Source organism: Plecotus auritus (genome assembly GCF_963455305.1).
Source record: "Plecotus auritus genome assembly, chromosome: X".
NCBI lineage: Eukaryota > Metazoa > Chordata > Mammalia > Chiroptera > Vespertilionidae > Plecotus > Plecotus auritus.
This window is the reverse complement of record NC_137784.1, coordinates 113,062,569-113,090,075: the sequence shown is the minus strand read 5'-3', so window position 1 is coordinate 113,090,075 and position 27,507 is coordinate 113,062,569. Positions and strand designations below refer to the sequence as shown.

The following is a 27,507-nucleotide window of genomic DNA, read 5'->3' as shown; positions in this document are numbered from 1 at the left end:
CTAGCAACTGGGTCCTCTATCTCTCTTTCTACTAACCCCTTCCTTTAGCCATAAACATTGTCTTATCTCTCCCATCATAAATAAAACCACTCAATGTATTTCTTAGGATTAGGTTCTTTTATGAGTAACAAAAAAACCTGACCTAACAATAGTTTAAACAAAATTAAAGTTTTTTTATCATGTGAAGTTACTCAGGAGGCCAATCCAAGGTTGATGTGATGGTTGTATGGTTATCAGTGACTCGGTCTTCTTCTGGCTTTCTACTCTGTCATCCCTAGAGTGTGATCATCTTCTTCAGGGTCCAAGGTGAAGTGCAAACCATTGTATTTATATTCCAAGCAGCAAAATAGAGTGAAGAGTAGAAAGAGGCAAATGGCACGCATCAACTATCTTTTAAGGAAATATCCTATATGGTATCACACAACATTTCTGCTTATTTCCCATTGGCCACATATAGCTGCAAAAGAGTGAAAAAATGCAGACTTTATTCTAATCTAGAAAAAAAAAATCATGTGACCAGTTAAAAAACTGGTCTTCTATAAGGAAGAGAATGAATACTGGATTAGGCAACTAGCAATCTCTATAGCACTTTCTCTCAACCCTTCTTTCTACCATTTCTTCTTCTTCATAGGCATGCTTCTCAAAAGCATGACCTACAATCAACATCTCCATTTACTCCCCTTTCAGTTATGTTTTTAATCCATTAGAAACAGGCTTATTCCTGAACTTGCCATATGTTCATAAGTTAATTAATAACTCATTCATTTATTGAATGCCTAGTATGTGTTTAAATATTGGTGATAGAGAGTTAAATAAGACATATTCGCTCTACAGGACTCTCATGGTTTCATGAAAGAAGCAGAAAATAAAATGAATGGTTAAAATACAGAGTAGTAAGTGACATTATGAGCCCCGCCAGCACAGCCAAGGGTTCAGCGAGCCTGAGGGAGGGCCGGTGAAGGATGAAGAAAAAGACAGACAGAGAGAATAAGCTGGGTCTAGGTGGATCTTCTGTGCCTTGCTGAGGCCACAGAACAGATCCAGACTGCAAAGCTGATGCTTTATTTATAGTCAGGGGCAAACAAGGTAATTTACAATGTTCTTTTAAGTTTCACTTGTTTTGGCAGCACTTGCTGCCCCTCCCACAGCCCATTAGCTACCCAGGAAAGATCTAGGGAGCAGTCACAAGATCAAGCTTAATTATGCTTAGAGGACTGTGCCCTCCAAGCTGGGACTTGTTTGCGACTTTGCCAGCAGGTCAGTCCGAGGCTTAACCCTATAACTGCTCCCTACAATATTATAGGGAAAGCATGAGACCATCTGGAAGCACAGAGTAGATGAGGAATTGATGTCTTCTTGGAAGAGGGTATCATGGGCAAGGATTACCAGCATTCTAGGAATTTCAGGTAAGCTGAAATCACTAGAGTGAGAATTTTGTAGGAGGCAGAGGGGAGCAGAGGTAGGCAGGACAGATATTATGAAGGCCTTGACATTTATGTAATGCCACCAAGCTCAGTGGGCTTTGTGCACATGTTTGTGGAACTCCCATCTTTAATTTTATCCTGGGTGTAAGGAGCTACATGGAAAGATGATAAGCAGAGGAAGGACTTGGTTAGATTTAGATAGATCACTTTGGCTGCTGGGCAGAGGGTGGAGAATGGGGCAAGAGCAGAAGCAGTGAGATCAGTTAGCAGTTTACAACTGTAGCCCAAGTTAGAGATGATGGTGCTGACTAAGAGGGAGAATTTGATGAGTTTTAAAGATATTTAGTAGGGAGAAGGGTAGAATTTGGTAATCGGGTATCTACATGAGTACAGAAAGAGTCAAGAATGATTTTTGACTTGGGCAAGTAGATTGATGGTGCTAATACTGAGTTGGGGTGGGGAAAAACTAAGAGAAACAGTTTAGGTAGTGAGACAATTAAGAATTCTAATTTGGTCACGTTAAGTTTGAGATCCCTTTTAGACAAATAACCAGAGAAGTCAAGTAGGTAGTCATTTTTAAAAGTCTAGAGGTAACAATATTTTAGAAATATAAATGTGGGCAACATTGACATCGATAAGTTAAAGCCTTAATCATTCATGAGCTCTCCTTAGAAGAATGCAGAGTAACAATAACAGAGGGTGTAAGATCAAATATTTAACATCTCCAACATTTAATGGTTTGATAGAAAAAGATGACCCGGAGAGGCATCAGCCAGAGAAGTAGGAGAAAAACAATGAGACTATAGTTTCATGAAGGCCAAAGGGAACAGGCCAAGGGAAGGCACTATCTTAAGATGGAAGAAATACTTTTCAGTGTTTAATGTATGTAAGATGATGACTAAAAATATGTCCATAAGATTTGAGGACATGTAGATCATTTGTGACCCTAATGGGAGATGTTTTGGTTGATTTCTTACCCCATCCCCCAACCCCCCCTGCCTTCCCTCTGAGTTTTGTTTGTCTGTTCGATGCTTCTATGTCTCTGAATCTATTTTTGTTCATCAGATTATGTTGTTCATTATATTCTATACATGAGATCACATGATGTTTATCTTTCTCCGACTGGCTTATCTGCTGACAGGCACTTAGGCTGTTTCCAAATCTTAGCTATTCTAAATTGTGCTACTATGAACACAGGGGTGCATATATCCTTTCCGATTGGTGTTTCTGATTTCTTGGGATATATTCCTAGAAGTGGGATTACTGGATCAAATGGGAGTTCATTTTTAATTTTTTGAGGAAACTCCATACTGTTTTCCACAGTGGCTGCACCAGTCTGCGTTCACACCAGTAGTGTATGAGGATTCCCTTTTCTCCACATCTTCAACAGCACTTGTCGTTTGTTGATTTGTTGATGATAGCCATTCTGACAGGTGTGAGGTGTGACCTCATTGTCATTTTGATTTGCATTTTTGGATGATTAGTGACTTTGAGCATTTTTTCATGTCTCTTGGCCTGTATGCTTGCTTTCGAAAAGTGTCTATTTAGATCCTTTGCCCATTTTTTGATTGGATTGTTTATCTTCCAGTTGTATGAGTTCCCTATAATTTTTGGAGATTGAACACTTATTGGATGTAACATTGACAAATATCTTGTCCCAGGCAGTGGGCTCTCTTTTTGTTTTGTTGATGGTTTCCTTTGCTGTGCAGAAGCTTTTTATTTTGATGTAGTCCCCTTTGTTTCTCCTTATTTTTTTCCTTATTTTCCATTGTCCTAAGAAATGAATTGGTAAAGATGTTCCTACGAGATATGTCTGATATTTTGCTGCCTATAGATTCTTCTAAGAGTTTTATGGTTTTCTGTCTTATGTTTAAGTCTTTTATCATTTTGAGTTTATTTTTGTGTATGGTGTAAGTTGGTGGTCTAGTCTCATTTTTTTTTTGCATGTATCTGTCCAATTTTCCCAACACCATTTATTAAAGAGACTCTCTTGACTCCATTGTATGCTTTTTCCTCCTTTGTCAAATATTAAATGAGCATAATGGCTTGGGTTGATTTCTGGGTTCTCTGTTGTGTTCCATTGGTCTATATGTCTGTTCTTGTGCAAGTACCCGGCAGTTTTGAGAGAAGTGGCTTTGTAATATAGCTTGATATCTGGTATTGTGATCCCTCCAACTTTGTTCTTCTTTCTCAGGATTGCTGCAGCTATTATGGGTCTTTTTTATTCCATATAAATTTTTGGAGAGTTTGTTCTAGGTCTGTGAAATATGTCGTTGGTATTTTAATAGGTATTGCATTGAATCTATAGATTGCTTTATGTAGTATGGACATTTTATGAACTTCCCTCTCAAGACTGCTTTTGCTGTGTTCCATAGATTTTGGATTGTTGTGTTTTCATTGTCATTTGTTGCCATGATGCTTTTTATTTCTTCTTTGTTCTCTTTGGTAACTCAATAATTGTTTAATAGCATGCTATTTAGCTTCCAGGTGTTTGATGTTTTTATTGTTTTTATTATAGTTGATTTCTAGTTTTATGCCATTGTGATCTGAGAAGATGCTTGATCTGATTTTTATCTTCTTGAATTTGAAGAGACTTTGCCTGTGTCCCAATATATGGTCTATCTTTGAAAATGACCCATGTGCACTTGAGAAGAATGTATATTCTGTGGCTTTGAGGTGAAATGTTCTGAAGATGTCAATTAATTCCATGTGATCTAGTGAGTCATTTAGGATTGATGTTTCTTTGCTGATTTTTTGTTTAGAGGATTTGTCCTGTGGTGTTAGTGGGGTATTAAAGTCCCCTACTATGACTGTATTTACTGTCAATCTCTCCCTTGATATCCTCCAGAAGTTTTTTTTTATGTATTTGGGTGCTCCTGTATTGGATGCATATATGTTTAACAGAGTTATATCTTCTTGTTGAATTGCTCCCTTTAGTATTATGAAGTGGCCTTCCTTATCTCTTGTTATGTCCTTCACTTTGAGATCTAATTTGTCAGATATAAGTATTGCTACCCTAGCTTTTTTTTTTTTCATTTCTATTTGCCTGAAAAGCCTTTTTCCATCCCTTCACCATCAGTCCGTGTGTGTCTTTTTTTCTGAGGTTGGTTTCCTGTAGACAGCAGATATATTAGTCATGTTTTCTTATCCACTCTGCTACCCTATGTCTTTTGATTGGGGCAGTTAATCCATTTACATTTAAAGTTATTATTGACTAGAGGCCCGTTGCAGGAAGATTCCTGCAGCAGGGCTTCCTGCGGCAGTCTGCTTCCCTCCCTTCTCCCCCGCCCCGCCTGCTTCCCTCCCTTCTCCCCTGCCCCGCCTGCTTCCCTCCCTTCTCCCCCACCCCGACTTCTTCCCTCCCTTCTCCGCAGCCCCGCTTGCTTGCTTCTCTGCAACTTCGCTCCCTTCTGCAATGCTTGGCTTCCTTCTTCTATGCTGTCTTCAGTCTTCGCTGTGCTCATGGATATGCAAATTAACCACCATATCAGTTGGGTTAATTTGCATACTTGCTCCTGATTGGCTGGTGGGCATGGCTGTTGTAGCAGAGTGATGGTTAATTTGCATATTACTATTTTATTAGATAGGATAGGTACTTGTTTGTCACCATTTTTATTCTTTATGCCTATGTTCCTTCTTCGCTTCCTGTTTCTTCTTTTTACAGCAGACCCTTTAGCATTTCTTGCATTGCTGGTTTGGTGGTAATAAACTACCCTAACCCTTTTTTTGTTAGTAAAGCTCCTGATTTCACCCTCAATTTTGATTGTTAGCCTTGCTGGGTACAGTTTCTTGGATTCAGACCCTTCCTTTGCATGACTTTGTATATTTCATTCCATTCTCTTCTGTCCTGATGTGTTTCTGTTGAGAAATCAGTAGATAGTCTGATGAGAGATCCTTTGTAGGTAACTTTCTGTCTCTCTCTGGTGGCCTTTAAGACTCTTACTTTGTCGTTGGTGTTTGCCAATTTAACTATAATGTGTCTTGGTGGATCTTTTGGGGTTCATCTTGTTTGGGACTCTGTGAGCATCTTGGACTTGTGTGAGTTTTTTTCCCCTTATATCAGGGAAGTTTTCTGTCATTATTTCTTCAAACACGTTTTCTATTCCTTGCTTAGTTTCCTCTCCTTCTGGAACCCTTATTATGCGGATGTTGTTTCATTTCATGTTCTCTTAGGCTCTCCTCCTCTTTTTTAAGTTTTTTTTTTTTCTAGAAGCTGCTCTGCTTGGGTATTTTTTCCTACCTTGTCTCCTAGCTCACTGATGTGGTCCTCCACTTCTTCTAGTCTACTATTGATGCTTTCTATTGAGTTTTTTATGTCAGTGATGTCATTTTTCATTTCTTCTTGGTTCTTCTTCATTTACTCTTGTTGAATTTGTCTTCCAACCTTTTCAGTGACCTTATGACCATTGCTCTGAATTCTTCTCTGTCATATTGCTTGCCTCCATTTCATTTACTTCCTTTTCTGGTGATTCCTCCTTTTCTTTCATATGTGGGCTGTTTCTTTGTCTCCCCATGATTGCTCCTCTCAGGGTTTCTGGTTATGTAGCTCTCTCTCTCCTGTGTTGACTTAAAGGCACGAAATACAACACAACTATACACAATGCACAGGGCACCAAACACAAATCTATTCACAGTACTAATATCCCCAAATAAAGGTGACCACCAGAGAAGAGAGAATTAGGGGATAGAAAAGAATGCAAAAATGATATTGAGAGAAGGAAAAATATGAGAGAGAAATGAAAGAGAAGGAAAAAGAAGGGGAAATATATGTATATGGGGAGAAAACACCAATAAAACAACAACTAATCCTAAAATGCAAGCAACAAACACTCAGAGATGAATGCAAACTACAAACAACAACTAATCAAAAAAAAATGCAAACAACAAACACCCAGATGAATCTGAGGAGGCAGAACTTAGTTCCAGAATGTAAGGTCAAGGAATTGAATGAATGGGGAAATAGCCACAATTCAGTATAGAGTAGGTAGAAAGAGAATGAGTATATAAGAAGAAAAGTAAAAAGCAAAAAAGAAAATGTATATCTTAAAATATGTATATAAAAGAATATTTATATATAAATTTTTATATATAATTTTACCCCTTCTTTAATCTATCTATGTATTCACTTACTATTGAAAAAGGAGAATAGAGAGTAGATAGGCCTGAGTTGGTGATTGAAATTAGTTAAGCTATTAGTAGAAGAAGAGAACAAATGAGGAGAGGAAGAAAAAACAACAAAAAACAAAAACTGAACCAACAATCAAACAAACAACAACAAGACAGAAAGAAAAAGGCAAAAAAAATTTGGATAGTGAAGAAAGAGAAAAGCAAAGTATGTATGGGCTTGGAGCAGGGAAGAGGAAATTAGATATATGAGTAAGATCAATTTTTAACAGGGAGTAAAAAGAAAAGATAGAGAAAAACTAAAGTAGGATCAGGATAAGAGAAATAGGATAAAAAAGGGGAAAAGTGAGGAAGAGAGCATTGGCATAAAGGAAAAATTGAGATAGAGTAAAATAATGCTAAAGGGAAAATAAAAATAGAATGTAAAACACTAATCCCAAAATAAAATAAAGAAAAAATAACATAAAATAAAACTTCAAAAAAGGGTAAAATAATAGTATTAATAATAATAGTTAAAAATCTATATTAATAAAAGGCCTGTGGCCCTAGCCAGTTTGGCTCGGTGGATAGAGTGTCAGCCTGTGGACTGAAGGGTCCCAGGTTCGATTCCGGTCAAGGGCATGTACCTTGGTTGTGGGCACATCCCCAGTGGGGGCTGTACAGGAGGCAGCTGATCAATGCTTCTCTCGCATCAATGTTTCTAACTCTCTATCTCTCTTCCTTCCTCTCTGTAAAAAATCAATAAAATATATATTTTTTAAAAAAGGCCTGTGGCTGTGATGCCATAATGCAGAACGACCTAAGACTGGTCACCAGGAGGCTGCATGCATGGCAAGGCGCATGCGGGTGGGCAGGGACTTGACTCTGGGTCCTGCCCCCTCACCCGGCGTGGCAGGAGTCAGTCTGCGTCCCACCTCCCACCCAGCATGGTGGGAGTCAGTCTGGGTCCCACCTTGCGCCTGGTGTGGCAGGAGTCAGTCTGGGTCCTGCCTCCCACCCAGCACAGCAGGAGTCAGTCTGGGTCCTGCCAGCATGGCGGGTCTGGGTCTTGTGCGATATCGTGTGCTGGGCCTCTAGTAAAAATATAATAATAAACAAGGTAAAATCAAGTGAGAGAAAAAAATTAGTTTCTTTTTTAAAAAAATTTATTTATTGATTAAGGTGTTACATATGTGTCCTTATTCCTCTATGATCCCTCCATCCCCCTCACTCATGCCCTCAACCCCCTGTTGTCTGTGTCCATTGGTTAGGCTTATATGCATGCATACAAAAATTAGTTTCTTATGTAAAAGATAAAAAAAAATGTAAAGTAGTAAAGGTCGTTCACTTCCTCCATTGTTCTGCTTGGCACATCTGTTTTCTTTCAGGTAGTCAGCACAGTACAGCAGTTCCCTGCGATCCACCGCTCCTCTGTGTCATAAGCCACAACCCTGTTTTCAAGCCCTCTTTGGTTCTCAGCGTGCCTTTAGTTGTATTTACACATGAGAGTCAATTTCTGATACAACCCCTGGGTAGCAGTGTTTTTGTCTTAATACCCAGAGCTAAAAGGCCTCTCTATCCTGGTACTGCATGTGACTTTTCCCCTGGCTCTGTGTGGTCTCTGCTTGCGTCTTTTCCCCCTGGCTCTGCACAGCCGGTACAGAACTTAAGACTGCCTTTCTGGGCCCAGTCCAGCGGTGGGTTAATATCTAGAATCCCCTTCTGCCAGCAGCCCTGTGGACCCCCTTCCACATTGGAGGGCTACACTGACCCCAATGGCCGTGGATTTTGTGGGGCGCAGTCTTCCTCTGAGACTCTAGTTCCCACTGCACACGTTTCTCCCTCCAGCCTGGATCCCAAATCTCACCTTTCTCTAGTTGATATCTGACCTTTCGGTCCACATATTGCCTCACTAGATATTTTTAATTCACCAGTTCTGGGTGGTGCTGTTTGATTCAGCTGTTCCTTTTATCTGCTCTGTGAGAAAGCACAGGGCCCATCTGCATTTTCTGTGCTGCTTTGTCTCCCCCTGAGCAGACCTCCCAGGTGCCCATGGTGAGGGAGGCTGGAGTTCTGGTGTTTGTGGATTCGCAGCTGAGGTAACTGGTCCCTGGGCATTGTGGTTGTAAGGTCCTGGGAGGCATCCGAGGTCTCCCCGGTTGAAGGTAAGGCTGGGGTTCCGATCACAATCAGTCTCCCAATCACAGCCAGTCTCCCCTTCAAGATGGCGTGGCCTCTGCGGCAGAGCCAGACACTCTGGGAGAGGCTTCACCCGCAGTAGAGGATGCCTAGTCAGGGGGTGCCGGTCCACCAGTCCCCAACAGTCCCTTGGAATATAGCTGTCCCTCACTCACAAATACAAACACTCCCCACACGTCCACGCACTCTCCTTTCATTCACTCACTCACACACTATCTTGCAGCCTGCCGTCCCATCGGCAGCCATCTTGGTTCTAGTATGGACATTTTATGATGTTGTTTCTACCAATCCATGAACACGGTATATTCTTCTACTTGTTCCATTGAGTATATTTAGAAAGAAAAAATAGTTTCTAGGAAAAGGTTCCTGATAATGTGGGAGGGATGGCATCAGTGGTTTTCAAGTGTGATCTCTGGATCAGTAGTATCACCATCATTTTTAACTGGTTAGAAATGCAGATTCTTAGACCTCATTTCAGATGGACTGAATCAGAAATTGTGGGGGTGGGGCCTAGAGTGCTGTGTTTTAACACACCTTCGAGGAGTTCCTGATGTGCCCTCAATTTTGAGTACCATAGATTAAAGGAAGTGTATCTCCTTTACTGTAACAGGAGAGAAAGAGGATCAGAGAAGTACAAATGTGGACAGATGATCATTTTGGAATGGGGAAGTTCATTTATTCATTCAACAAATATTTATTAAATATCTAACATATGCCAGGCACTGTGGACACAGGCCAACAAATTGCTCACTTCATGCAATTTACATTCTAGTAAGAGAAGATGCGATAAATAAGAAAAATCTATTAAATTAAATTAAAGTAAATTAAATTAAGGACCTTGGATGCTACTCTGAGTGATCAGGGAAGTCATTACTATAATGTAAGCTCTATGAAGGCAGGACTTGTTATATGTTTTGTTCACTGCTGTGTCTCCATGGTCAAGAATAATGCCTTGTTTATGTTTGTTGGATCAAAAAATTGGAAGATTTTGAGCTGATATGATTGGTTTACATTTTTAAAAGTTCCACTATGTTGAAAATGGACATTTGAGGTCAAGTGGAAGCAATGACACCAGTTAGAGGCTATTGCAATATTCCAAGGAAGAGCTGATCATGACTTAGTACTGGGTGATAGTGTTAGATATGATAAGAAGTTGTCAGACTATGAATATATTTTGAAAGTAGAAACAGCAAGATTTTCTGACATGCTAAATGTAGAGTGTAAGAAAGTCAAAGATGACTTGAAGGGTTTACTACTAGGCCTGGGCAGCTTGAAGCCTGGAGTTGCCGTTGACTAGGTGAGAAAGGAGTATTGGAGAGACAGGTGTGTGTGAAGGGGAGAGAGGGACTGAAAATCAGGAGTAGAGGCAGATTTACTATAAAGCTTAGGTCTCTCATTTGCTCCAGCTCTAGCAATATGTTGTTAAGTTACTTTTTAGTTCTTTTTTCCCCATAGAAGGAACCAGAAATTGAATAAGTTTTTAGAATCAAACATTTGGATCTGCTCTGATCAAAAGTTCCATTTTAGACACATTATGTTTGAGATATCTATTATATATCTGTTATGGACTGAATTGTCTTTCCTCTGAATCATGTGTTGAACCCCTAACCCCCAATGTGATAATATTTGTATTAGGGCCTTTAGGGAGGTAATTAAGGTTAAATGAAGTAAAAATCGTGGGGCCCTGGTTTGATGATAAGTAGAGAAAGAGACACCAGAGAGCTACATTTCTCTCCACATACACATGGAAGAAATTCCATGTGAGGACACAACAAGAAGGTGGCCATCTACAAGCCAGGAAGAGAGATCTCACCAGACACCAAACCTGATGGCTCCTTTATCTTTGACTTCTAGCCTTCAGAACTCTGATAAAATAAATATATATAGTTTAAGCTACCAAGTTAGTGGAGATATCTAGTTGGCAGCAGAATATGAGTCTGAAATTCAGGAGAGAGATGTGGGCTGAAGATATAAATTTGGGAGTCATCAATGTATAGTCAGTAATTAAAATCATGAAACTGGATGCAATCATAAAAAAGTGAAGGTAGGTACAGAAGAGAAGAGGTCCAAGGACAGAACATTAAAAGTTGAGTTGATGATGAAGAACCAGCAATGGGAAGTGAAGAACAGTAGCCACTAAAGGAAAAGGAAAACCAAAAGATTGTCGTATCCTAGAAACAAAGGAATGAAAGTATCAAGGAAAAGGGAATGACTGTCAAATGCTGCTGATAGGTCCAGGAAGATGAAGACAGAACATACTGACTGTTAGATTTAACAACATTGAATGATTGTTTTGTATTTGATGACTTCAATTTTCTCTGTGAAGTAGGAAGCATGGTCATCCACTGAGAGATGGGGTGGGGCAGGGAGAGTTGGGGAAATGGCGAGGTGGGAGACTTAAGGAGAGAGAGGAAAATTAGAAACATCGTTGGGGAAAGTGAAAGTGCAAATTGACAGAAAGAAGTAGGATTGTGGATGAGCATTACGGGCCTATTTGAGATGTACAAAAGTCAGTTGGATTCACAACTGTAGCAGGGTTAGACTGTTAAGGGTTAGTAAAGTCCCCCCCCCATTTATTTTAAAATAAGAACAGCAGATCCTTGTTTAGGGCCTCAAAGACAGTTTCAAGATAAGAAAGAACAGGATGCTGACAGTCCAGGAGAGGCCACTTGAACCTCAGGGGAGTATCACATAGCAATGTCCAGCTGTAATAAATCACATAGCCACAGACTGCTGAATAAGCTTTTATCCCTGCACAAAGAGCCGCCCTTGAAGCAGTTTGACACTGGACTGCAGCAGTTGACATTTGTTGTCCTAATGTTGCTTCCCATTTTCTGGCTGGCCTCAAAGAACATGTATACATGTATCTAGTATATTGCAAGGGAAATCAGGGCTAAGATCCAGATGGCTATTCTCTGACAGGATCACAAATGCATTCCTTGCCTTTCTGAGGATAATAGCAACACTTATATTTAATTTTTTTGAGCACTGTTCTTAGCACTATATAATCCACTTATTGAATATTCAGCATAACCAGATGTAGTAGATACTATTGTTATCCCCATTTTACAGAGGAGAGAACTGCTGCTCTGAGAAGTTAAATAACTTGCTTATGGGCACATCAGTAAAAAGCAATAGAGCCAGAATTCAGACCTTGGCAGACGGACCAATAGAGTATAAAACATAGTGTTTATCATGTATGAAGCAAGCCCTTTACATGGATCATCTCATTTCATCCTCACTACAACCCATTGAGATCAACAACGTTTTTAATCTCATTTTACTAATGAGGTCAAAGAACTTAACCCAAAACACATAGCTAAGAAGTGGTGGAGGCCACTTTGAACTCAGCAGAGGGGTTGGGAGCTGGAGATCTAGTACCATACTGCCTGATAAAATTTTTGTCCTGTATATAAATGTTAAAATAAATGGATATTTCTTGTTGTAAGCATGTGGGTTTTCTCTTAAAGGACCCTTAGCCCCAGCTGTGATAAGGGCTCTATAGCTCACAATAGATGACTAGGCTGGAGAGAGAATTCTGGGAATAGTCACCCAATAGCTGAGTTAGAATGAGATCTCCCTGGAGATAGTGTAGAGGAACATAGAGAGAACAGGGCTGAGCCCTCCAAGACTTCAACATGTAAGGAGTATGCAGAGGAAGAACCAGCAAGGAGGCTAAGAACAGGCTTGTTTTCCTCCTACCTGATAGTTGCAATGAGAAGCCAAGAAAGGACAGAGTGGCAATAGGGAGGGAGTGGTCAACAGTATGAAACAAGGTAAATGGAAGTCACTTGTGACCTCATGGAGAGCTGTTTTGGTAGATCTATGAGGGCAGAGAGCAATTTGCATTGGGAGAAGTCAATGGGAAGTGAAGAACTGTAGACAATGAATGCAAACAACTCGAAGTTTGACTATTGAATGAGAAATAAGATTAAGAGTCAAGAGAGAATTTAAGTAGGGGAATATTTGAGCATCCCTATGAGCTAAGGAGATGAGGAAGGGAGGGCTGAACATATAGGTGAGAGAAGGGACGGATTGAGCAGGGTCTCTGACATGAACACTGAAGGAGGGAGAGAGGCCCTTCATTCTCTGAGACTAGAGGCAAGTTATTACAGGTGGGTGAGGTTCGGTGGTTTGTAGGGTGAGAAGAGAACATATCCCTACCTTCCCTTTACCTCATTCCTTCTCTTTTCTCTGTGAGATAAGGCCATTTGTTTGGTGTGAGAGAAAGGCAGATTGTGTTGGGTGCTAGAGGACAGTGGCCTAAAGGATGTATGTGTGTCAATGGTCTGCTTCAGTGCCAGGTCATTTATATACATTCCTCAGTTATTCTCCACAACAACCCTCAGAGTAGTTATTATCAAGCCAGTATAGAGATGAGGAAGCTGAGGTACTCAGAGTTATAGAAGGTTTGGAATAGTTAAAGAACAAAAAGGAGAGGTAGCTGATTAAGATCAGGTGAAAGAGCTGAAGGGAAATTCTGAGGGCTGAGTTGAACTGAGCTATCTTAACTGGAGACTGGCACCAATCTTCCCAACTGTGCCCCTTGCTTCAGCTTTGTTCATCCCCTGGAGGAGAAGTAGACAGATGGTTAGACTGAGGCAGAGGTTAAGGCCAGGCCTGACTAATAGCAAGAGATTGAGAAGTCCAGGTGCTGGTGAGAACGTTGTTCAAGTGATCATATGTGAAGTTCAGGCTGGGGGAAGGACATGAAAACAGAAGCAGGTGGAAAGACTAGGGACACAGAGACTGCACATAGTTCTGGAAGTCTACTGGAGGTTAAAAGAATAGGTTTAGTGAGAAAGTAGGAAGAACAGAAAGTAGGTGAAAGTGAGATTTTGGAGTTGGCGATTTTAAGTTATGTTCATGGCCATATGGTATGAGACTGTGACTAAGACCCTATAGGCGAGGAGATAAAGGAACCATGATACCTGACGTTTGGAGGGATGTCCACATAGGCATTGGAGTCACTCAAGATGATAGTAGTATGTGAGGTTTGGAGTTGAAGCAAATAGCAACCTCATCTCTTCTTGTAGTTTGGGAGAATGCACAGCCTCCCCTGGGGAAGAGGCCTCCTACCTGGGTTATGGTAGTTTCAGCATGGGGTTGGGGCTACCTGCTAAGTTTAATGACAGCTGTTGTGGGCATGGGTTAGGGGGCTAGGTGGGAGGGTCGTGCGATTGAGCAAAACAGAAAAAAGAGAAAAACCTCATGGACTCAGACAACAATGTGGTGATTCCTACGGGTAGGGGTGTAGGGGTAGGTGGAGGAGGGCATGGGGGGGGGTGAATGGGGATGGAAGGAGTCTTGACTTGGGGTGGTAAACACATAATGCAGTGTACAGATCACGTGTTGTGGAAATGTGAACCTGTATAATTTTGTTAACCAGTGTTACCCCAATAAATACAATCCAATATAATAAAAGCTCAGTGACCGAAATGGCGGAACAACCAAAGACTAGAATGACCGCTGCCCCTTGCCCTGGCTGGCCCTGCCTCCCAGTGGGGATCTCCACCTCGATCGGGGGCATGGCTGGCCTGCAAACCACCCTTGACCCCTCGCCCAGGCAGGCCCTGCCCCCAGTGGGGACTCCCACCCCAATTGGGGGTGTGGTGGCCTATAAACCCCCCGCGGCCCCTTGCCCTGGCTGGCCCCGGCCCCAAGTGGGGATCCCCACCCCTATCCAGGGCCCCCATCAGGGCAGGCCTGCCGGCCCCCACCTGTGCACCGGGCTGCTATCCTATATAATAAAAGGGTAATGTGCAAATTGACCCTAATGGCAGAACAACCACAATGATAGCTCAACCAGTCACTATGAGGCGCACTGACCACCTCTTGGTCCCTTTCCCTGGCTGGCAGGTTCTGATCACCCAATGGCGAACAGGGAACCAGGGGTGGGTGGCAGGGGATGTGGGCAGCACCAGGCCAAGGCCTCTGCCCCACTGGTCGCCCCACACACAGAGGGCAACCTGCGGTGGGGACAGGGTTGGTGAGTGGGCAGTAACAGCCGACCTCTTGGTCCCTTCCCCTGGCTGTCAGGCTCTGATCGCCCAATGGCGAATGGGGAACTGGGGTGGGGTGGTGGTAGAGGGTAGGGCCGGCTGCGGGTAGCCAGGGAAGATGGCCCTGATCGCAGGCCAGGCCTAGGGACCGTACCTGCGCATGAATTTTGTGTGCTGGGCCTCTAGTTAAAAAATAACATAAAATGACCAGAAGAGGCATGCAAACCAGGATTTCTTCCCATTCAAAGCTACCATGGTGGCATTTGAATTGACAACATGTAAATACTACTTTACCACTTATAGTGACTTCCCCATTTAAATATTCTACTGCATGAATTTTAGGTACAGTCTCTTAACATATTTTTTCACCATAACAACTTGAAAACTGAGACTATGCTGGCTTACACAAATGTGTTTTAAACAATTTTTCAAAATATATTTTTATTGAGTTCAGAGAGGAAGTGAGAGGGAAAGAGAGATAGAAACATCAATGATGAGAGAATCATTGATTGGCTGCCTCCTGTACACCCCCTACTGGGGATTGAGCCTGCAACCTCGGCATGTGGCATTGACCGGAATTGAACCTGAGACCCTTCAGTCCACAGGCCGACGCTCTATCTACTGAGCCAAACCAGCCAGGGCTAAACAATTTTTAAAATCTATTTTAATAATACTTTCCTAGTATCTGAGACACAGAACCGGTTTATCTTTTGTTAATTACTCTCTTGTCCTCCACCAAAACAAACAAACAAACAAACAAACAAACAAACTGCTATCATCATACCCTCCTTGGAGCATTTTGTCCCAATGAGCTTAAAAGACCAGAATTAAGGCTTCTGACCTAATACCTTTTTCCTACCACATGAGGGCAGAAATTTTAACAAAAAAGGGGGAAGCAACTATTTACTTTGTACTATATAGAACTGAAAATTGTGATGATGTAATGTACAATATGGTGACTATAGCTAACAATAGTGTATTGCATATTTGAAAGTTGCTAAGAGAGTAGATCTTTAAAGTTCTCACTAAAAGGAAAAATTGTAACTATGTGAGGTGATGGATATTAGCTAGGTTATTATTTCACAATATATACAAATATCAAATTGTTATGTTGTACACCTGAAACTTATACAATGTGATAAAGTAAATTATACCTCAATAAAACTGGAAAAAAAGAAAGAAAATAGTGAGAAGTAATGTTAAGGCCAGATTTTTTTGTGATTTCTAGGTTTTAACAAATTTACCATATCCTTCAAGCCTGAAACTCTTTCCATTCATGCTCCACTGATGGACAAACTGGCTCCCTTCTTCCCCTCTTTTCTTTTTTCCTCTCTTCCTCTTTCACTCCCTTATTCCCACAAATGATTTTAAGCATTTACTCTAGATTGAGCTGTCAGATAAAATACAGGATGCCCAGTTAAATTTGAATTTCAGATAAACAACAAATATTTTGTATTATAAGTATGTCTCATGCATATTCTTGGGAGATAGATTTGGGGTTGTAAAAGAATTAAAATAAGACAATGTATGTAAAACACTCAGAACAGTGCCTAGCATCCAGCAAACATTATGTCTGTGGATGTGCACAGAGACAGATTTAGATAGATAGGTAATAAAATATATATGCACATATAAACTTACCACTCTATAAAAAAGATACTCTTATTATCCTCATTTTACAGATAAGGAAATGGAGGTTCAGAAAGGTAAGTAGTTTCTTTTTTTTTCTGGGAAATGAGCAAAGTTGGAAGTAACAATGAAGGAAGATTGGCATTCTGGAATGTTAGAGTCATCTAGAGTGGAAATGTTGATACGGTCTCATAGAGAAGAGAGAGTACAGGATATTTTAATTATTGATGCCTTCTTCTAAAATAGGCTGCAATTATGATCCCAAGTTTTTTTTAAAATAATTGTTTTTTATTGAAAGTATTACATATGTTCCATTTCTTCACCCATTAACCCCTTCCATCCCCCACTCCTCCCTCTGCACCAGGCCTTCAGCACCCTGTTGTCTGTGTCCATGAGTTATGCATATATGCATACAAGGTCTTTGGTTCATTACCTCCTACCCAACTACCCTCCGCCACCTTCCCTCTGAGGATTCACACTCTGTTCCATGCTTCTCTGGATCCACTCCGTTCATCTGTTTATTTTGTTACTTAGATTCCATATATGAGTGCTATCATGTGATACTCATCTTTCTCTGACTGAATTATTTCACTTAGCATGATACTCTCCAGGTCCCTCAATGCTGTCTCAAAGGATAAGAGATTCTTCTTTTTTTACTGCTGCATAGTATTCCATCGTATAAATGTACCATAGCTTTTTTATCCACTCATCTACTGATGGGCACTTGGGCTGTTTCCAGATCTTAGCTATTGTAAATTGTGCTGCTATGAACATAGGGGTGCATACATTCTTTCTGATTGGTGTTTCAGGTTTCTTAGGATATATTCCTAGAAGTGGGACCACTGGGTCTAATGGCAATTCCATATTTAATTTTTGGAGGAAACTCAATACTGTTTTCCACAATGGTTGCACCAGTCTCCATTCTCACCAGCAGTGTCCTAGGGTTCCATTTTTTAAACATCCTTGCCAACACTTGTCATTTGTTGATTTGTTGATGGTTGCCATTCTGACAGGTGTGAGATGGTAACTCATTGTCATTTTGATTTGCGTCTCTCAGATGATTAGTGACTTTACACATTTTTTCATATATCTCTTGGCTATCTGCATGTCCTCTTTGGAGAACTGTCTATTAGGTCCTTTGCCCATTTTTAAATTGGATTGTCTTCCTTTTGTTAAGTTGTGTGAGTTCCTTATATATTTTGAATATTAACCCTTTATCAGATGTATCATTGCCAAATATGTTCTGCCATATAGCAGGCTCTGTTTTAGTTTTGTTGATGGTTTCTTTTCCTGTGCAGAAGCTTTTTATTTTGATGTATTTGTTTATTTACTCCTTAGTCTCCATTGCCCTAGGAGCTGTATTAGTAAACATATTTATTTCTTTTATTGTTTAAAGTCTTACAAATAGTAGTACATATATCTCCTTTTTTCCCCCATTGACCTTCCCCTGGCCTCCCCTACCTCCTGGCACATGCCCTTATCCCACCTTCCCAGTTTCTTGCATCCAATGGTTATGCTTATATGCATGCATACAAGTCCTTCGGTTGATCTCATACCTCCCCGCTGCCCCAGCCTTCCCACTGTAATTTGACAGTCTGTTCGATGCTTCTCTGCCTCTGTATCTATCTTTTTGTTCATCAGGTTATAAAGCTCTTTATTATCCATAAATGAGTGAGCTCATGTGGTATTTTTCTTTCACTGACTGGCTTATTTCATGTAGCATAATGCTCTCCAGTTCCATACATGCTGCTGCAAATGGTAAGAATTCCTTCTCTTTTATACTAGTGTCGTATTCCATTGTGTAGATGTACCATAGTATTCTAATCCAGTCATCTGCCAATGGGCACTTAGGCTGTTTCCAAATCTTAGCTATTGTAAATTGTGCTCCTATGAACATAGGGGTGGATATATCCTTTCTGATTGGTGTTTCTGTTTTCTTAGGATATATTTCTAGAAGTGGTATTAGTCGGTCAAAGGGCAGTTCCATTCTTAAATTTTTGAGGAAACGCCATACTGTTTGCCACAATGGCTGCACCAGTCTGCATTCCCACCAACAGTGAAGGAGGATTCCTTTTTCTCCGCATCCTCTCCAGCACTTGTCGTTTGTTGATTTGTTAATGATAGCCATTCTGACAGGTGTGAGGTGGTACCTCATTGTTGTTTTGATTTGCATCTCTCAGATGATTAGTGACTTTGAGCATGTTTTCATATGTCTCCTGGCTTTCTGAATGTCCTCTTTCGAAAAGTGTCTGTTTAGATCCTTTGCCCATTTTTTGATTGGATTGTTTATCTTCCTTTTGTTAAGTTGTATGAGTTTCCTGTAAATGTTGGAGATTAAACCCTTGTGGGATATAACATTGGCAAATATGTTCTCCCATGCAGTGGGCTTTAGTGTTGTTTTGTTAATGGTTTCTTTTGTTGTGCAGAAGCTTATTATTTTGATGTAGTCCCATTTGTTTATTTTCTCCTTAGTCTCTCTTGCCCTAGGATCTGTGTCTGTAAAGATATTGCTACGATATATGTCTGTGATTTTGCTGCCTTTGGAGTCTTGTAGGATTTTATGGTTTGCCATCTTACATTCAAGTCCTTTAGCCATTTTGAGTTTGTTTTTGTGTATGGTGTAAGTTTTCTGAGTAGAGGTCTTTTACCTCCTTAGTTAAGTTTATTCCTAGGTATCTTAATTTTATTGGTTCAATGATAAATGGGATTGGTTTTTAGTCTCTCTTTCTGTAAGCTCACTATTGGTGTATAGAAATACCATAGATTTCTGGGCATTAATTTTGTATCCTGCTACATTGCCAAATTCATTTATTAAATCTAGTAGTTTTTTGATGGAGTCTTTGGAGTTTTCTATGTACAGTATCATGTCATCTGCAAATAAGGACTGTTTTACTTTTTCTTTTCCAATTTGGATGCCTTTTATTTCTTTTTCTTGTCTGATTTCTATGGCTAGTACTTCTAATACTATGTCGAACAGGAGTGGTAACAGTGGGCATCCTTGTCTTGTTCCTTTCCTCAGGGGAAATGAGTTTAGTTTTTGTCCATTGAGTATGATGTTGGCTGTGGGTTTGGCATATAGTGATTTTATTATTTTGAGGTATGATACCTCTATTCCCACTTTGCTGAGAGTTTTTATCAAGAAAAGGTGTTGGAGTTTATCAAATGCTTTTTCTGCATCAATTGATATGATTATGTGATTTTTGTTTCTCAGTTTGTTTATGTGATGTATCACATTTATTGATTTGTGGATATTGTACTATCTTTGCATTCCTGGAATAAATCTCACTAGGTCATGTTGTATGATCTTTCTAATGTATTGCTGAATCCAATTTGCTAGAATTTTGTTGAGGATTTTAGCATCTATGTTCATCAAAGATATTGGCCTGTAGTTCTCTTTTTTTGTGGTGACTTTATCTGTTTTTGGCCTTAGGGTAATGCTGGCTTCATAGAAAGAGCTTGGAAGTGTGCCTTCCTCTTGAATTCTTTGGAATAGTCTGAGGAGGATAGGTTTTAGTTCTTCTTTGAATGCTTGGTAGAACTCCGCTGTGAAGCTGTCTGGCCCTGGGCTTTTGTTTGCTGGAAGATTTTTGATCGCTGTTTCAATTTCTTCAGTAGTTATCGGCCTATTCAGGTCTTTTGATTCTTCTTGTTTGAGTTTTGGGAGCTTGAATTTTTCTAAGTATATGTCCAATTCATCTAGGTTGTCCATTTTGTTGGAATAGAGTTGTTCATAGCATTTTTGATAATCCTTTGTATTTCCGTGTGATCGGTTGTTACTTCACCTCTTTCATTTCTGATTTTCATTATTTGGGTCCTCTCTCTTTGCTTCTTGGTGAGCCTGGCTAGAGGTTCATCAATATTGTTTATCCTTTCAAAGAACCAGCTCTCAGTTTTATTGATCTTATGTATTGATTTATTTGGCCTCTATGTCATTTATCTCCGCTCTGATCTTTATTATTTCCTTCCTTCTGCTTACACTGGGCTTTTCTTGTTGTTCTCTTTCTAACTCTTTGAGTTGTAGAGTTAGATAATTTATTACCATCTTTTCTTGTTTTTTGTTTGTTTGTTTGTTTGTTTTTTGAGATAGGCCTGCAGAGCTATGAACTTCCCTCTCAGGACTACTTTTGTTGTGTCCCATAGATTTTTGGATTGTTGTATTTTCAATGTTGTTTGTTTCCATGATGCTTTTTATTTCTTCATTGATCTCTCTGGTAAACCAATCATTGTTTACTAGCATGCTATTTAGCCTCCAGGTATTTGATTTTTTAATTGTATTTATTGTAGTTGATTTCTAGTTTTATGCCATTGTGATCTGAGAAGATGCTATATATGATTTCTATCTTCTTGAATTTGAAGAGACTTTGCCTGTGTCCCAACATATGGTCTATCTTTGAAAATGACCCATGTGCACTTGAGAAGAATGTATATTCTGTGGCTTTTGGGTGAAATGTTCAGAAGATATCAATTAATTCCATCTGATCTAGTGTATCATTTAGGATTGGTATTTCTTTGCTGATATTTTGTTTAGAGGATTTGTCCTGTGGTGTTAGTGGGGTGTTAAAGTCCCCTACTAGGACTGTATTGCTCTTGATCTCTCCCTTGATATCCTCCAGAAGTTTTTTTTTTAATGTATTTGGGTGCTCCTGATTTGGGTTCATATGTTTGCCAGAGTTATTTCTTGTTGTTGGGTTGCTCCCTTTAGTATTATGAAGTGGTCTTCCTTATCTCTTATTATGTCCTTCACCTTGAGATCTAATTTGTCAGATATAAGTATTGCCACCCCAGCTTTTTTTTTTCATTTCCATTCGCCTGAAATACCTTTTTCAATTCCTTCACCATCAGTCTGTGTGAGTCATTTTTTCTGAGGTGGGTTTTCTGTAGACAGCAGATATATGGGTCATGATTTCTTATCCATTCAGCTACCCTATGTCTTTTAATTAGGGCTGTTAATCCATTTACATTTAAAGTTATTATAGATAGGTACTTGTTTGTTGCCATTTTTTTTTCTTTCAATTTTTATTAAGGTATTATATGTGTACATATCTTACCATTGCCCCCCCCACCCCACTCCCATACATGCCTCACCCCCCCATGTTTTGAATCCGTTGGTTACTCTTATATACATGCATATAAGTCCTTCAGTTGATCTCTTATTTCCCCCACCTCTCCCTAACCTTACTGCTGTAATTTGACAGTCTGTTTGATGCTTTACTGCCTCTGTATCTATCTTTTTGTTCATCAGTTGTTGCCATTTTTATTCTTTATCCCTGTGTTCCATGTTTGCTTCCTATTTATTCTTTTTACAGCAGACTCTTTAGCATTTCTTGCATTGCTGGTTTGGTGGTGATAAACTCCCGTAGTCCTTTTTTGTCTGTGAAACTCCTGATTTCACCCTCAATTTTGATTGATAGCCTTGCTGGGTACAGTATTCTTGGATTCAGACCCTTCCTTTGCATGACTTTGTATTTTTCATTCCATTCCCTTCTTTTCTGATGTGTTTCTGTTGAGAAATCAGTCACTAGTCTGATGGGGGATCCTTTGTAGGTAACTTTCTGTTTCTTTCTGGCCGCTTTTAAGATTCTTATTTTGTCGTTGGTGTTTGCCAATTTAATTATAATGTGCCTTGGCATCAATCTTTTGTGGTTCATTTTGTTTGGAACTTTGCGAGCTTCTTGGATTTGTGTGTGTTTTTTCTTCCCTATATCAGGGAAGGTTTCTGTCATTGTTTCTTCACACAGGTGTTCTATTCCTTGCTCAGTTTCCTCTCCTTCTGGCACCCCTATTATGTGGATGTTGTTTCATTTCGTGTTTTCCCAAAATTACCTTAGGTCCTCCTCTTGTTTTTTAAGCTTTTTTTCCTAGATGCTGCTCTGCTTGGGTATTTTTTCCTACCTTGTATTCTAGCTCACTGATGCAATCCTCTGCTTCTTCTAGTCTACTGTTGATGCTTTCTAGTGAGTTTTTTATTTCAGTGATGTCATATTTCATTTCTTCTTGGTTCTTCATTTCCTCTTGGTTCTTACACATATTGTTGAATTTGACTTCCAACCTTTTCAGCAACCTTGTGACCATTGCTCTGAATTCTTTCTCTATCATATTGCTTGCCTCCATTTTGTTTAATTCCTTTTCTGGTGATGCCTCCTTTTCTTTCATATGTGGGCTATTTCTTTGTCTCTCTGTGATCTCTCCTCTCTGGGTGTCTGGTTATGTAGCTCTCTCTCTCCTGCATTGACTTAAAGTCACAAAAAAAAACCAAGGCACAATGTACAAGGCACTGAAGGAAAATGTATTTACAATACTAATAACCACAAATAAAAGTGACCACGAGAGAAAAGAGAATAAGGAGATAAAAAAAAGGCCGAGTGCACAAATGATATTGAGAAAAGTAAAAAATGTAAGACAGAAAAGAAAGAATAAAGATGAAGGGGGGAAAACTATTTATATGTGGAAAAAACTCCAAGAGAACAACAACTAATCCAAAAAAAATGAAGAGAAGGAAGATGGCGGCTGGCAGGACAGAGTTGAGGGAGTGTATGAGGGGGTGAAAAGAGTGTGTGGATGTGTGTGAGGAGTGTGTGAGTGAGGGACAGTTAAACCCCCGCAGGAGCAGCAGGGGCTTGTATACCAGGCTCTCTTGGATAGGGAGAGACTACCACCGCTGCAGGCACTCCCCGTACTGTGGGACACGGGTATAGAGCCCAAGCCATCTTGAAGGGGAGAATGGCCTTTTCTAGGAACTCAACAGCACCACCACCCAGACAGGCTTTGGAACTGCCCACAACCCAGCAGCCACTCCAGCCAAAATCCTGCTGCCCAACCCACAGACCCGTGGACCCTGGGACCTCCACCTCCAAAGGTGCCTCACACCGGCAGCAGTAAGTGCAACTCCCCCCTCCCCAGTGGCAGAACTCAGGACACCACATTCGCGCATTTCCAGCGTTCAGGCATCTAGGGCACACCACTTCATAGGCAGCTCCTGGGAGCCACCACTGGGTGTGATTTTGTACAGACAAGGGCGCGCTGCCCTGCAATAGAAATTCTGAACTTCCTCTTCCTGAGTAACTGCCCACAGACACCCCAGCTGTGCACCTTCAGTGCCAGGGCCCTCAGAGTGTATAAGAGCTCTATGCCAGCAAACACACCACCACAGTTGCGCATTTCCAGAGCACAGGCTCCCTGAGCCCCATTACCCCAAGAGACAGTCCCTGGGTGCCTCTGTGAGTCCCTGCTGGGCATGCGTGATTTCAATCAAGGGCGCCAGGCAGCAAAAATTGGGACACCCCCCTCCACAGCTGCTGACTTCTAGACCCTGCAGTTGCACCTTTCCAGCTCACAGGCCTACATCAAAATAACTCAAATAGCTCAAGTAGGGAGCTACACTAGATTACCAAGCTCAGGACACCTGAGAGATCACACCAGTAGCACCATCCCCAAAAGAACCTGGGTAGCAAAGCAATCGGATCTACAATTAAAATGTTACAGCAAAACATGGGAAGACAAAAAAAATCCCCCCCAAAAAGAAAAAGAGGAATCACCAGAAAGGGAATTAAATGCAATTGAGGCTAGCAACATATCAGAGAAAGAATTCATAAAGTATGCTCAAATGGCTGGATGACAAATACACACAACTCAATGACAAATACACACAACTCAATGAGAATTATAAGGAGCTGAATTAGAATGCCACCAACATGAAAAGGAACCAAGAGGACATGAAGAACAACATAGCTGCAATGAAGAACACAAAGGAAGGCTTAAACAGTAGACTAGAAGAGGCTGAGGACCGCATCAGCGAATTAGAAGACAAGGTAGGAAAAAACACACAAACACAGCAGCAACTGGAAAGAAGACTTAAGGAGCAAGAGGAGAGCCTAAGAGAGCTTTGGGACAACACAAAATGAAACAACATTCACATAATAGGGTACTAGAAGGAGAGGAAGAGAAGCAAGGAATAGAAAACCTGCTTGAAGAAATAATGACAGAAAACTTCCATGATATTGGCAAGAAAAACACTATGCAAGTCCATGAAGCACATAGAATCCCAAACAAGATGAACCCCGAAGGACCGACACCAAGACACATCATAATTAAACTGGCAAACACCAACCACAAAGTAAGAATCTTAAAGGCTGCCAGAGAGAGACAGAAAGTTACCTACAATGGATCTCCTATTAGAATATCAATGGATTTCTCAAAAGAAACACTCCAGTTCAGAAGGGAATGGAATGAAATATACAAAGTGATGCAAAGCAAGGGACTGAACCCAAGAATACTATACCCACCAAGGCTTGAAGGTGGAATCAGGAGCTTCACAAACAAAAAGGGCTAAGAGAGTTTATCACTACCAAGACAGCAATGCAAGAAATGCTAAAGGGACTGCTGTAAAAAGAAGAGAAAGGCAAGAAGAAACACAAACATTAAGGAAAAATATGACAACAAACAAGTACTTATCAATAATAACAATAAACGTAAATGGATTAAATGCACTAATCAAAAGACATAGGGTAGCTGAATGGATAAGAAAATATGACCCATATATTTGCTGTCTGCAAGAGACCCACCTCAGAACAAAGGATTCACACAGACTGAGAGTGAAGGGATGGAAAAACCATTTTCAGGCAAATGGAAATGAGAAAAAAGCTGGGTTGTGATACTTATACCTGATAGAATAGACCTAAAAATAAAGGCCATAACAAGAGATAAGGAATGCCACTACATAATACTAAAGGGATCAATTTAACAAGAAGATATAACTCTGGTAAACATATATGCACCCAATACAGGATCACCCAAACTACTGGAAGGTATCAAGGGAGAGATCAATAGCAATACAGTCATAGTAGGGGACTTTAATACCACACTTACACCACTGGATAAATCATCTAAACAAAAAACCAGCAAAGAAACAACAATACTAAATGACACCCTAGATCAGATGGACTTAATTGACATCTTTAGAACATTTCACCCCAAAGCTACAGAATATACATTCTTCTCCCGTGCACATGAAACATTTTCAAAGATAGACTACATATTAGGACACAGGCAAAGTCTCTTAGAATTCAAGAAGATAAAAATCATAACAAGCATCTTCTCAGACCATAATGGCATGAAACTAGAAATCAAGTACAATAAAAACAATGAAAAAAATCAAACACTTGGAGGCTAACTAGCATGCTATTCAACAATGATTGGGTTACCAGAGCTATCAAAGAAGACATTAAAAGGCTCCTGGAAACAAATGACAATGAAAACACAATCCAAAATCTATGGGACACAATGAAAGCAGTCTTGAAAGGGAAGTTCATAGCTCTACAGGCCTACCTCAAAAAAACAATAAAAAATGGTAAAACAGTATCTAACCTTGCAACTTGAAGAACTAGAAAGAGAGCAACAAGAAAGCCCACAGTAACCAAAAGGAAGGAGATAATAAAGATCAGAGCAGAAATAATTGACATTGAGACCAAAAAAAAACACAATACATAAGATCAATGAAACCAAGAGCTGGTTCTTTGAAAGGATAAACAAGATTGATGAACCTCTAGCCAGGCTCACCAAGAAGCAAAGAGAGAGGACCCAAATAAACAAAATCAGAACTGAAAGAGGTGATGTAACAAATGACCCCATAAATATACAAAGGATTGTAAAAAAATACTATGAACAACTCTACTCCAACAAATTGGACAACCTGACGAAATGGACACATTCTTAGAAAATACAAGCTTCCAAAACTCAACCGGGAAGATTAAAAAAACTTGAATATACCGATAACTACTGATGAAATTGAAACAGTCATCAAAAAGCTTCCAGCAAACAAAAGCCCAGGGCCAGATGGCTTCACAGGGGAGTTTTACCGAATATTCAAAGAACAACTAAAACCAATCCTTCTGAGACTATTCCAAAAAATTCAAGAGGAAGGCACACTTCCAAAGTCTTTCTATGAAGCCAGCATTATCCTAGTCCCAAAACCAGATAAAGACACCACAAGAAAGAGAATTACAGGCCAATATCCCTGATGAACATAGATGCAAAAATCCTCAACAAAATTCTAGCAAACCAGATCCAGTATTACATTAGAAAGATCATACACCATGACCAAGTGGGATTTATTCCAGGAATGCAAGGCTGGTACAACATCCACAAATCAATAAATGTGATACATCACATAAACAAATTGAGATACAAAAATCACATAATCATATCAATTGATGCAGAAAAGGCATTTGACAAAATCCAACACCTTTTTCTTATAAAAATGCTCAACAAAGTGGGAATAGAGGTATCATACCTCAACATAATAAAATCACTATATGCCAAACCCACAGCCAGCATCATACTCAGTGGGCAAAAACTAAAACCATTTCCACTAAGAACAGGAACAAGACAGGGATGCCCACTTCACCACTGCTGTTCAACATAGTACTGGAAGTGCTAGCCACAGCAATCAGACAAAAAGAAGAAATAAAGGGCATTTAAATTAAAAAAGAAGAAGTAAAATTGTCATTATTCGCAGATGACATGATACTGTACATAGAAAACCCTAAAGACTCCATCAAAAAATTTATTAGATTTAATAAATGAATTTGGCAATGTAGCAGGATACAAAATTAATGCCAAAAAATCTATGGCATTTCTATACACCAACAGTGGACTTACAGAAAGAGAGACTAAGAAAACAATCCCATTTATCACTGAACCAAAAAAATTAAGATACCTAGGAATAAACTTAACTAAGGAGGTAAAAGACATCTACTCAGAAAACCACAGGGCATTGAAAAAAGAGATAGAGGAAGACATAAAGAGATGGAAGAGCATACCGTGTTCATGGATTGGTAGAATCAACATCATTAAAATGTCCATACTACCCAAAGCAGTCTATAGATTCAATGCACTACCCATTAAAACACCAACGGCATATTTCACAGAACTAGAACGAACTCTCCAAAAATTCATCTGGAATAAAAAAATACCCCGAATAGCCACAGCAATCCTGAGAAAGAAAAACAAAGTAGGTGGGATCTCAATACCAGATATCAAGCTGTATTACAAAGCCACTGTTCTCAAAACTGCCTGGTACTGGCATATGAAGAGACATATAGTCCAATGGAATAGAATAGAGAACCCAGAAATTGACCCAAAACACTAAGCTC

The 27,507-nt window shown here is 40.0% G+C and overlaps 1 protein-coding gene across 1 annotated transcript in view; it reads left to right on the top strand.

Moving 5' to 3' along the window:
* Positions 1-1,231: 1,231 nt before the first annotated feature.
* Positions 1,232-27,507, top strand: part of GPC3 (glypican 3) — a 658,140-nt gene continuing 631,864 nt past the window's right edge. The window contains exon 1 of the mRNA XM_080652923.1: positions 1,232-1,406. Coding sequence (XP_080509049.1) covers positions 1,349-1,406 — 58 coding nt within the window. The 5' untranslated portion in view covers positions 1,232-1,348. The remainder of the gene's footprint in view (positions 1,407-27,507) is intronic.